This window comes from Pelophylax lessonae, assembly GCF_965119305.1.
Source record: "Pelophylax lessonae genome assembly, chromosome: 6".
NCBI classification, from domain to species: Eukaryota; Metazoa; Chordata; class Amphibia; order Anura; family Ranidae; genus Pelophylax; species Pelophylax lessonae.
In genome coordinates this window covers 186,672,280-186,685,619 of record NC_138773.1, presented here as the reverse complement: position 1 = coordinate 186,685,619, position 13,340 = coordinate 186,672,280, and the positions used below count along the sequence as shown (strand labels likewise).

Below are 13,340 nucleotides of genomic sequence, written 5' to 3'. Positions count from 1 at the left end.
CTAATGTAAGGAGCATCTTCTTATTTTTAATTTAATTCGTTTTTATTGAATTTTCAAAAAGGTAAAAAGAGTACAATAACAGGGCTTCATGTTACATTTAGACTAGGAGTAAACAAAAAAGCAAAACAAAGGTGGTGGGTACAAGTCACCCCAAAGTGTGCTCAACAATCAAATAGAGCAGAACATATCAGTGAGATTAAAACCATAAATACAACAATCTAGTGTACTGTAGTAAATCAAACTACCAGATAATGTCTTGTAATACCCTGCCTGCCCCCCCCCCCCAAAAAAAAAAAATAAATAAAATAATAATAATAACTGGAGGGGAAATAAACATACAAAAATGGCAAGAAAGAGACAAATCTGACCAAATAACATTAAAAGACCGAAGGCCTTTGGATTTCGTAGAGACAGAAAAGTCTGCAAAATGCAAATTTTAGCATTAGAATATGGTACAGCAGTATATAACACTGTCTGTAAGAGTCTTTCCAACAAAATTAAGAATTCACATAGAGAAAAAGAGGGGAGACAGGAAAAGGGGAAAGAGGAGCAGGAAAGGAGAAAGTGAGGATAAATTTGAAAAAAAAGTCCCCTGGTGTAGATGCAATGTCAATCACGATGCCCATCACCACAGTCAACCTAATGAAAGAAAAAAAAAAAAATCTCCAGTACCGACGGAGGCTTCTGCCTTCTGACATCTCCGCCCTCTGGCAGTTCTTAAATAGCTAAGGGATGGGGCCACCTGCCGATATCACTGGGTGGCCCCGCCCCTTGTTACACCTTCGACCCAGCATGTCAAAATCAATGACTTTTTTCTTTTTTTGGCTTGGCAGTGATGGTGGGCATCGTGATTGTCGTTGGATCTACACCAGGGGACTTTTTTTTTTTTTAAATAAGGAATTGTCAAAAACTTGTGCTGTGTTTTTATTTACTTTTTTTTGGTACTATGTACCCCTACTCATTTGAGTAGGTGGGGGCGGCTTGAAGGAGGCTTCCAGACCCTGATAATCCCCCTGCCCATAGATCCCCCCATCACCAAGGGAACAAGGTGCTTTGGGGGGCTGCCCCAAAGCACCCCTCCATGTTGAGGGCATGAGGCCTGGTATTGTTTAGGGGGGGCTGGCTCGTCCCCCTCATTTCCTGGCATGCTGGGCTGCATGCTCGGCTAAGGGCCTGGCATGGATTGGGGGGAGGGGGGAACCCCATGCCGTTTTTTTTCATTAATTTTTGCCGGCAATACTTTTTTTTACATTCAACTTTTAGTGGGAAAACCCGCTGACAGCTGATGAGTCATCGGTTGTTAAGGACATTGCAGCCGGCTTCCCAGCCCGCCCCCTAACAACCAGCTATTCTTCACACAGAATTCAAATTGGTTGATGATCCAAATAGTAATCATTCCAAAAATTTGGAATTCATTAGAAAACAAATATATGAAACGAAATTAAACAAATCTCAACAAAATTCATTACCATTTCATTTGGAGATTCGGATACATACAAATCCCAGAATAATCAAACATTTGAAACGAATTGCACATGTCTACAAATAATAAACTTGTTATACTTACCTGTTCTGTGCAATGGTATTGCATAGGGTGGCTCTGAACCTCCTCTTCTGGGTTCTCCTGTCGGCGCTGTCCGCTCCTCCTCTTCTTTGTCTGCCCCCATAGCAAGTGCTTGGCAGACATGCAGGCTCGATCCTGAGCTCGATTCTAATCTGCTGTTTTGCCAGCCAAAAGTACCAGGGTTTGAAACCTAGACAGTTAGAATTGCCCAGGTTCATTCTGTGCAGAATGGAGGGAAGAATGGATGTTCCCCTAATTTCCTGCTCACTATTCTGAGGATTTTTTTGTAGTCCTGGGCTCCCAGGAGAAGAAAGAGTGCCTAGGAACCATGAATGGGGGGAAATCTTCTGCTGGCTTTAAAAATTAACAGTCATCCAGGTCACTTTTACCTGAAAACCAGCTGTAAAACAACCTTGTCTATGAATCTCAGAGCAAAAGAAGTTATGCTGTAAGAAAAGCACTGGTGATGCTGACATAGACAGTATCAATTAACAACTGATTATGAATACATACCTGCATGATCTTTGTGTGGACTCCCTGTCCCATCTCTACCCCACCATGACTAATCAACACCGATCCATCCAGATAGATGTGGACAAGAGCTGCAGCCTTTAACCAAACACAATGATGTATTACATGTTGAACTTTTATACATTTTGAATCTAGGTTAAATTTCTGTAATATAAATGAGCACAGCATACACAAAAACATGGTCATGTCTAGAGACGTAACATTTTCAGAAATGTTGAAGCCATGAGAAAATAATTTTTTTTCCCTGTTTTTTTTTTTTCCAGAAAAAAAAAGGAAATTTTGGGAAAATTAAAAAAAAAAATAATTCAGTGTGGAGTAGTTTTACAAACTGGAAGTTGTTTTGTTAAACTGGGAAGATGAAATGCAGTGTATATAAAAAGTAGAATGCTTAAAATAAAAGTACAGCTTATTCCGTAAATAAACTAAACTTGCTATTTAAAATGTTATTCTTCATTACAAATGGAAGGACTGTATAAGGTAAGAACATTTAAACTACACGTGAGAACAGGTAACCTCCCCCCTTTTCCCTCATCATGTTGTAAAAGCTTCCTGCCAGTATGCACTTTCAGTTATTGACAAGGCTGATCCAGAAGCATATATTGCTCTTGCAAGAGCTTGATGAATGTTCTCCTGATTTTCAGGTGTCATTTTCTCTATAAATGAAGGGATTGAGTATTTTTGGGAGGCTGTGGTTTGTAACACTTCCTTACTTGAAGATACTGCTGGTGAAGAAACGTGTTTCTGGAATGAGAACTCTGGAGGGAAAAGCTACTCGCACTTTCATTCTGGTCATCATCATTTCATTCCATAAAGTATTTTTAATGTCTTTAGGGCACCTCTGGCATGCCAGGATGTGTTTTTTCATCCTTGTAGCATTTGGAAAAGAATATTTCTTCTCACCTCACAATGGTGTACGTTTAATAAACAGAGAAAAAGCCGTGATCCTCAGGATCACGACGGATCTCTGGTGAGTACCGGTTTAGGTAGCTGAGATGAGGAGCAGAGAACATGTTCTTCTCTTCTCATCACAGTACATGACCGTTCTGTCACAAACGGCCAGTTTAGAAAAGTGAGATCTGAAGATCTCAGCCGTTACTCTGTAATATCTCCATTCCAGATACTCCAGCTCCGAGGTGGAGAATCAGGGAGAGAAGCTGGTGCGATTAGAGGAAGAAGACTTCTTTCTTCGTATATATCAGCACCAGTGGTTTTATATATACAGTGGGTACGGAAAGTATTCAGACCCCCTTAAATTTTTCACTCTTTGTTATATTGCAGCCATTTGCTAAAATCATTTAGGTTCATTCTTCTTCCTCATGAATGTACACATAGCACCCCATACTGACAGAAAAACACAGAATTGTTGACATTGTTGCAGATTTATTAAAAAAGAAAAACTGAAATATCACAGGGTCCTAAGTATTCAGACCCTTTGCTCAGTATTTAGTAGAAGCCCCCTTTTGATCTAATACAGCCAGGAGTCTTTTTGGGAAAGATGCAACAAGTCTTTCACACCTGGATTTGGGGATCCTCTGCCATTCCTCCTTGCAGATCCTCTCCAGTTCTGTCAGGTTGGATGGTAAACGTTGGTGGACAGCCATTTTTAGGTCTCTCCAGAGATGCTCAATTGGGTTTAAGTCAGGGCTCTGGCTGGGCCATTCAAGAACAGTCACGGAGTTGTTGTGAAGCCACTCCTTCGTTATTTTAGCTGTGTGCTTAGGGTCATTGTCTTGTTGGAAGGTAAATCTTCGGCCCAGTCTGAGGTCCAGAGCACTCTGGAGAAGGTTTTTGTCCAGGATATCCCTGCACTTGGCCGCATTCATCTTTCCCTCGATTGCAACCAGTCGTCCTGTCCCTGCAGCTGAAAAACACCCCCACAGCATGATGCTGCCACCACCATGCTTCACTGTTGGGACTGTATTGGACAGGTGATGAGCAGTGCCTGGTTTTCTCCACACATACCACTTAGAATTAAGGCCAAAAAGTTCTATTTTGGTCTCATCAGACCAGAGAATCTTATTTCTCACCATCTTGGAGTCCTTCAGGTGTTTTTTAGCAAACTCCATGCGGGCTTTCATGTGTCTTACACTGAGGAGAGGCTTCCGTCGGGCCACTCTGCCATAAAGCCCCGACTGGTGGAGGGCTGCAGTGATGGTTGACTTTCTACAACTTTCTCCCATCTCCTGACTGCATCTCTGGAGCTCAGCCACAGTGATCTTTGGGTTCTTCTTTACCTCTCTCACCAAGGCTATTCTCCCCCGATAGCTCAGTTTGGCCGGACGGCCAGCTCTAGGAAGGGTTCTGGTCGTCCCAAACGTCTTCCATTTGAGGATTATGGAGGCCACTGTGCTCTTAGGAACATTAAGTGCAGCAGAAATCTTTTTGTAACCTTGGCCAGATCTGTGCCTTGCCACAATTCTGTCTCTGAGCTCTTCAGGCAGTTCCTTTGACCTCATGATTCTCATTTGCTCTGACATGCATTGTGATCTGGAAGGTCTTATATAGACAGGTGTGTGGCTTTCCTAATTAAGTCCAATCAGTATAATCAAACACAGCTGGACTCAAATGAAGGTGTAGAACCATCTCAAGGATGATCAGAAGAAATGGAAAGCACCTGAGTTAAATATATGAGTGTCACAGCAAAGGGTCTGAATACTTAGGACCATGTGATATTTCAGTTTTTCTTTTTTAATAAATCTGCAACAATGTCAACAATTCTGTGTTTTTCTGTCAGTATGGGGTGCTATGTGTACATTCATGGGGAAGAAGAATTAACTTAAATGATTTTAGCAAATGGCTGCAATATAACAAAGAGTGAAAAATTTAAGGGGGTCTGAATACTTTCCGTACCCACTGTATATATATATATATATAAATTAAAATATATATATGTATATATTGTATGTATGTGTGTGTGTGTGGGTGTATGTATATACAGTATCTCACAAAAGTGAGTACACCCCTCACATTTTTGTAAATATTTTATTATATCTTTTCATGTGACAACACTGAAGATATTACACTTTGATACAATGTAATGTAGTGATTATACAGCTTGTATAACAGTGTAAATTTGCTGTCCCCTCAAAATATCTCAACACACAGCCATAAATGTCTAAACCGCTGGCAACAAAAGTGAGTGCACCCCTAAGTGAAAATATCTAAATTGGGCCCAATTAGCCATTTACCCTCCCTGGTATGATGTGACTCGTTAGTGTTACAAGGTCTCAGGTGTGAATGGGGAGCAAGTGTGTTAAATTTGGTGTTATCACTCTCACTCTCTCATACTGGTCACTGGAAGGTCAACATGGCACCTCATAGCAAATAACTCTCTGAGGATCTGAAAGAAAGAATTGTTGCTCTACATAAAGATGGCCTAGGCTAGAGAAGATTGCCAAGACCCTGAAACTGAGCTGAAGCAGGGTGGCCAAGATCATACAGTGGTTTAACAGGACAGGTTCCACTCAGAACAGGCCTCGCCATGGTCAACCAAAGAAGTTGAGTGCATGTGCTCAGCATCATATCCAGAGGTTTTCTTTGGGAAATAGACATATGAGTGCTGCCAGCATTGCTGCAGAGGTTGAAGGGGTAGGGGGGGTCAGCCTGTCAGTGCTCAGACCATACGCCGTACACTGCATCAAATTGGTCTGCATGGCTGTCGTCTCAGAAGGAAGTCTCTTCTAAAGATGATGCACAAGAAAGCCCACAAACAGTTTGCTGAAGACAAACAAAGGACATGGATTACTGGAACCATGTCCTGTGGTCGGACGAGACTAAGATAAACTTGGTTAAGATGGTGTCAAGCGTGTGTGGAGGCAACCAGGTGAGGAGTACAAAGACAAGTGTGTCTTGCCTACAGTCAAGCATGGTGGTGGGAGTGTCATGGTCTGGGGCTGCATGAGTGCTGCTGGCACTGAGGAGCTACAGTTCATTGAGGGAACCATGAATGCCAACATATACTGTGACATACTGAAGCATCCCCAAGGGAGGGGATCATACAGAGCATGATCCCCTCCCTTCGGAGACTGGGCCGCAGGGCAGTATTCCAACATGATAATGACCCCAAACACACCTCCAAACAAACAACTGCCTTGCTAAAGAAGCTGAAGGTTATGGACTGGCCAAGCATGTCTCCAGAGCGAAACCCTATTGAGCATCTGTGGGGCATCCTCAAACGGAAGGTGGAGGAGCGCAAGGTCTATGACATCCATCAGCTCTGGGATATCATTGAGGAGTGGAAGGGGACTCCAGTGGCAACCTGTGAAGCTCTGGTGAACTTCATGCCCAAGAGGGTTAAGGCAGTCCTGGAAAATAATGGTGGCACTTAAATATTGACACTTTGGGCCCAATTTGGACATTATCACTTAGGGGTGTACTCACTTTTGTTGGCAGTGGTTTAGATATTAATGGCTGTGTGTTGAGTTATTTTTAGGGGACAGCAAATTTACACTGTTATACAAGCTGTACACGCACTACCTTACATTGTAGCAAAGTGTCATTTCTTCAGTGTTGTCGCATGAAAAGTGATAATAAAATATTTACAAAAATGTGCGGGGTGTACTCACTTTTGTGAGATACTGTATATATATATATATATATATATATATACTGTATGTACTGGTGTGTGTGTATATATATACTGTATGTACTGGTATGTGTGTGTGTATATATATATATATATATATATATATATATATATATATATATATATATATGTGTGTGTGTGGTGTATATATATATATACACACTGTATGTATACATGTATATATATATATGTATATGTGTGTATATGTATATTAATATATATATATATATATATATATATATATATATATATATATATATGTATGTGTGTGTGTCTATATACACACACATACAGGGGGGATATGATATCAATGTAAAAATACTGTACTGGCGACCCTAGCATAAGGAAAAAACTATTCAGAGAAAGGGAATACAATAAGAGACATGGTGAAAGAGTGTATCAACGTGCCTTACAAAAATTATATTTCATATTACATTGGTTAGGGCTCATTCTACGATGAAATGTGGCCCCCTGCAATTACAGATTTAACAAGCCAGACTAGCACCTATTCATAACAACCTTGGACAGCAGACAGCTGTATTTTGCATATAAATGAAAAGACATTGACATGTTCAACACTTTTCCATTCATTCATTCAGACACTTAACGAGTTAAGGCTTAGCATTTAGATTACAAGACATTTTGCATAGAGACTGACACCACCATAAACAATTGACAATTGCTTACATTGACACAGACAAGCTGAACACAAGACGGACCGATACTACAACAAAACACCTCATATTGACACAGATGCATGGCGAAAGCAAAGGCCCTTTTATGTACTATTCTGTCTGATATGTGCTATTGACTGATGAATTATAAACCGGTTTGGAGCAGTCTTTCCCGCTCAAAACATGCCTTAAATATGAGCTTCACGTGCAATAAAATTAGTTGTGACTGCACTACGTTTGAGTGCTATGTGTTGTCATAACTCCCGGCCGGACGGGGGTGAATTCACTATCTAGAAAGGGGGGTTAGCAACTGAAGGGCTGTAATATCATCGTGATTGCCTCCTGACAAGATTTGAGCTAACAGTCAAGGCCACTCACTAAAACTAGAGGAAAGGGGGTTTAACCTTAAAATACATAGGGGGGTTCTTCACTGTAAGAGCAGTAAGGATGTGGAATTCTCTTCCACAAGCAGTGGTATCAGCAGGAAGCATCGATAGTTTCAAAAAACTATTAGATGGGCACCATAAAGACCACAACATACAGGGGTATACAATGTACGGTTAACAGCAAACACGCACACACATCATAGGTTGAACTGGATGGACTGATGTCTTTTTTCAACCTCACTAACTATGTAACTATATGTATATATATGTGTGTGTGTGCATATATATATATATATACTGTATATATGTATATGTGTGTGTATAGATAGATATTCAATTAGTTTTCATGTGTCAGAACATGTCATTAGTGTTCTTTTAAACTTTGGTTTCACTTTTTAAACTTGGCAGCACTGTAATCTCACAATATCTCGTGAGATTACAGGCAGTCCACCCAGTTATACACAGATGGCGGCCGTTTTCAGAGGAAAAACTTCTCCTCTGATCACCCTGTGAGAAGTGAAGTTCTTGGCCTCCTAAACAGGGTGCCATAGGAGATAATTTTTCTCTAAGAACTGCCGAGAAGTGAACTGAGAGAAAACTTCTCAGTTTATTAAACGTACAGCAATATTTGTAAATTGCAGCTTTGCTCTCAGCAGAAATTGCACTGTGGAAATGTTTCCACACTCTAGATGTTGGTGTCACCTTTTTACTGACAGGAGGTAAAGAAAAAACAATTTGCTGACAAAAATGGCGGAGAACATTAATAGGGAATCGTTTAAATTAAAAAAAAAATAAAAAAAAAAGATAAACTAATTTGTCAGATAAATGTACCCTCTTGCCTGAAACTATCATCTACTATATCCAAATGATCACCCAACTGTAGAAGGTACAAGATGGAGCCCACAAGCCAGACATGTGAGTAAGTCACACATGTGCAAGTCTCAAGTAAGTCCCAAGTTACTGTAGCGAAAAGCAAGCAAGTCAAGTCGAGTCCCTGCTAGAAGTCAAGCAAGTCAAGTCAAGTCATTTATTTTGGTCAAGTCACAAATCAAGTCAAAAATACTGATCTACCCCAATTTTCACCTTTAAATCAGTTAAAAGTCAGTGGTCAGGAAAGGTTTTGTTTTATTTTTAACATTAACAAAACTGCTTAGTGCTTTTTTCTTGGCATTTTAAAGAAACACTTTGAATGCCCAAACAGCTCAAAATCCTTCGTCCGGTCATGTTTCAACACCACAGTCACTAAAAACATGTTAAGTATTTCCATTTGTTAAACAGCCAGTGTCCTAAAAATCAGAACACACTGAGGTGTTTTAAGTGACTGTGGTGTCAGAAACATAACAGGCATGTTAATTTTGCTTTAACACATCTTGAGAAAATGTAAATATTTAATAACTTAAAAAAAGTAAAGTAATTTCGAGTCATATGTCTCAAGTCAAGGTCAAGTCTCAAGTCATGAATACCAAGTCAAAGTCAAGCCGAGTCTTTTATTCATTTTAGTCAAGCAAGTCTCAAGTCCTCAAACTGGTGACTTAAGTCAAGTCATGTGACTCAAGTCCCCCACCTCTGCCACAAGCAAACTAAGCTGGAGCATTTCCCTTGCAGTGCCCCCTAGTGGCAGGAATGTATATTTCTCTAGTTTGAGAACTGCATTAGGAAATACAGTACAATGTTACCTAAACTGTATTCCAGGATTTGCTTGTTTTCAGCTAAGAGAACTTTCAATAATGTAAAACGTTACATACATTCTCAGAAATCTTTCATTAGGGTCTCATATTATATAGTTTGAATACCATGTCATATATATTTTTTCTAGCATTGTAAAAGAACAGATTCCACACTATTTTTTTTTTTTTTTTTTTAACGGAAAAAAAACAACTTTAAAAAAAAAAAAAGAAAAGGAAAAAAACTTTTTTTCCCCAATGTTTGTTTTTTTCCTAGGCCTTCCTATCTATAGACATGTTACATCGCTGTGTCAACAACCGACTGGCAAAAACACACTAACTTACTAAAATATGAAAATTACATGATAAAAGATAAACATACCTGTCCAAAAAATTTAGCAACAGATCCAATGGGAAATTTCATGGGGATGATAGCCAGTCCTTTCTTCTTCCAGTAATTCTGCTTATTAAATTCCTCAATGGCCAGTCGTCTGTTATGGTAAGAAGACTTCTCTATGCACTCATTCCAGCACATTATCAAGGTTCTAGCATCTATTTCCTGTTTCAGGTGCGTTTGGCCAATCCCTCTATGCAAATTGATCTCCCTAACCTGAAAAATTAGTTAAACTTATTTGATAAATAAAATGACAGTGCAATAAAGCAGTTATTAAAAAACACTTTTTAACCATCGACTAAGTATTATCAGAATTTATGAAAATCTCAAGCAATAGAAAATAGGTTGTCCAATATCTTGAGGAACATTAAAGTAAACCAATTATCTTATACTAGCTAAACTGATGTTGGTAATGAACCCTAGGCTTATAGACATACCTACACATATCTGCAGCTATTTTAACGTGGTAATAAACCCAAATAGGTATTAATATGCAACTTATTTGATCTCAGATGTGATGGCTGCATTCATTTTCTTTTTTAGTCTTTTATTCATTTTTTTCATCTGGTGATCCAGCCAATAAGTCTGCTCTTTTCCAACAGAACATGCTGTCCTGCTGATGTAGCAGTTAGAGGTTTGAGAAAAAACATTTAACACTGTTGGAATGGAGATCGACAGGAATACTGTCTACAGCTTCTCTTTGTGGCTGCCAGTCTGCTGTGCTGAATTCGTTATTTATATCATCAAGAGGAGGGAGCTGCTGAGCAGGAACAATTCAATAGAATGACTGCAGCAGTGGCTGTACAGGACACATCTTCCTTTTGCGTGAGGGTGATCGGAGAGTGCACACTGCTGTCCAGTGCGCACCATCACTGCTGCATATTCATGACTTGAGCGATATCCAGATTGCGGAGTTCTGGGGTGATGACAGCTGGGTGCAGAGCAGAGAGTGGACTGATCGTTGTGTGGTTGTGTGTGACCGGATGGTGAGTTGCAGTATCACTGGGACTGGTAAGCTGCTGCTGGGGGGATTTACTATCTGCTGCTAGAGATAATGAGCCCTTTAGGAACTGATCATGCAGCCATCTAATAGACTCATTGCTGCCTGCAGGCTTGACCAGGAAAATTCTTAAGTGCACCAATAGTACAATTGGGCCCCAACGCTAGCCAGCTGAAGAGGCAGGACTTTGCACCAAATCCTAGCCATTCTCCAAGAGTGTACTTTAGTAATAGTATGATTATTCACATTTAATTTAATGCTTACATTAACTTTTTTTATTGCTGATTTTGGCGATTCAAGAGTTAATTCCAGTCTAGTGGTACAAAACTCTATTCTACTCTATTATATACTGTAAGTTACTTTGGCATAGTGATTATATGGCCTAGCAGACTGTCTGAACCTACCTCCGGATGTTCATTTATGCTCAAACCACCATTTGCTCTAACCAACAGCAATACATTGGGGAAGATTTACTAAAACTGCAGCACACATATTCTGGTGCAACTGTGCATAGTAACCAATCAGCTTCTAACTCCAGCTTGTTCAGTTAAGCTTTGACAATAAAACCTAGAAGCTAATTGGCTACAATGCATAGCTGCACCAGATTCTGTGTGCACCAGTTTTAGTAAATCCCCCCTTTGAGTTAATTTACCACTAAAAGGTCTTGTGTCTATTTCCTGATACTAATTTATAAGCAAGTTAAAAGGTACCCACACTATTCCTATAGGTGTGTGCAGTAATTTTCACTCAACCAGGTGTGCCAGAGAAGCTAAGGTTGTTCTTTGAGTAGAGGCGCAGAACAGAGGACACAAATTACCAAGCAGCTCCTTCATGAGTAGCACTAAATTTGTTTATGTAAAACCTTTATCCTAAAGGAACACAACTGTGCTGTAACTGCTTTTAAAGATCGCTCCCCGTGGAGACAGAATGGTGGTCAGCTGTTGTAAACATGGCAGACCGCTGTTCTGTCAGTAATGAACACAGGGATTCTGTGTTCCTCCTATTTAGGAACACAGATCTCTGTGTTCACTCAGCAAGCCAATCCTCCACACAGTTAGAAAGCACCCCCTAGGGACACATTTACCCTTTGATCGCCCCTGGTGTTAATTCCTTCCCTGCCATTATCATTAGTACAGTAACAGTGCATATTCTTAGCACTGATTACTGTAGTAATGTCACTGGTCCCCCAAAAGTGTCAAAAATGTCAGTTAGGTGTCCGATCTGTCCGCCGCAATGTCACAGTCCCGCTAAAAATCGCTGATCTCCGCCATTACTAGTAAAAAAATAAAACAAATAAAATTACATAAATATTTCCCCTAGTTTGTAGACACAATAACTTTTGCACAAATCAATCAATATACACTTATTGGGATTTTTTTTACCAAAAATATGCAGCAGACTACATATTAGCCTACAATTATTAAAACATTTGATTTTAACTTTTTTTATTGGGAATGTTTTTTAGCAGCAAGTAATAAATATTGTTTTTTTTTTTTTTTTCAGAATTGTCGCTCTTTTTTTGTTTATAGTGCAAAAAATAAAAATCGCAAAGGGTTATCAAATACCACCAAAAGAAAGCTCTATTTGTGGGAAAAAAGGACATCAATTTTATTTGGGTACAGTGTCACGCGGCCGCGCAATTGTCAGTTAAAGTAACGCAGTGCCGTATCTCAAAAAATGGCCTGGTCATCAGGGGGTTAAGTGGTTAATGTATCTAAATCTGCCAGTACATTTAGAGCCGGTTCACACAGGCGCAACCCGACTTTGCCGGGCGACCTGTGAAGTCGCGGTGCGCAGCTCGCACCGCGACCTCGGAGCGGCATGCACGGACTTCATATCATTGAAGTCAATGCAGGTCGCTCCAGGTCGCCCCAAAGTAGCTCAGGACCCTTTTTCTAAGTCGGAGCGACTTGTGTCGCTCCTATTAGAACGGGTCCTGTGCTAATCTATGGCAGGCGACCCGCGGCGACTTGTCAGGCGACCAGGTCGCCTGACAAGTCGCCCCAGTGTGAACCGGCTCTTAAAGTATATGTGATCTCTCACTTTGTAAAACAACCCATTCAGTTTAAAATAGAAATGAAAAGCAAAACAATTGTGTATACATATAAAAAACTATTATAAATCCCCCCCCCCTTTTTATATGTGATTAAGTGACCACATACCCTCTGTTCTCTGCTGCATTAGAATCTTAGATAGCTGGGGGAAGAGAAGCAGCAGCACACTGTTTTTCCCAACGCATAACTGCTTGGAGGGCAGGGTGTCAGCACAAATCTGATCATTGGATTAGCTCCCAAGAGAGCCAGAAAGCTGAATATGCTGTGCTCTTATGCCCAGTGTGGTCAGCTTTAATAGAAAATCAAAGGGACTGTCAGGAACACCAGGTATTTTACACAAAGGAAGCAATACAAAGAGAACAGGATCAGTGATGGGAATAACGGCGTTAAAGTAAACGGCGTTACTTAACGCCGTTACTTTTGCGGGTAACTAGTAATCGAATTGATTACTTTTCCCCCGCGGTACCGCTGTTCCCATTACTTAAGCG

General features: G+C 40.2%; 1 protein-coding gene across 1 annotated transcript in view; it reads right to left on the bottom strand.

The window, feature by feature from the left end:
- The window catches only part of LOC309557968 (aldehyde oxidase-like), a 174,138-nt gene that overhangs the window by 28,434 nt on the left and 132,364 nt on the right, over positions 1 to 13,340 (bottom strand). The window contains exons 26-27 of the mRNA XM_082260856.1: positions 9,787 to 10,014; positions 2,078 to 2,173 (exon numbers count right to left, since the gene is read on the bottom strand). Coding sequence (XP_082116982.1) covers positions 2,078 to 2,173; positions 9,787 to 10,014 — 324 coding nt within the window. The remainder of the gene's footprint in view (positions 1 to 2,077; positions 2,174 to 9,786; positions 10,015 to 13,340) is intronic.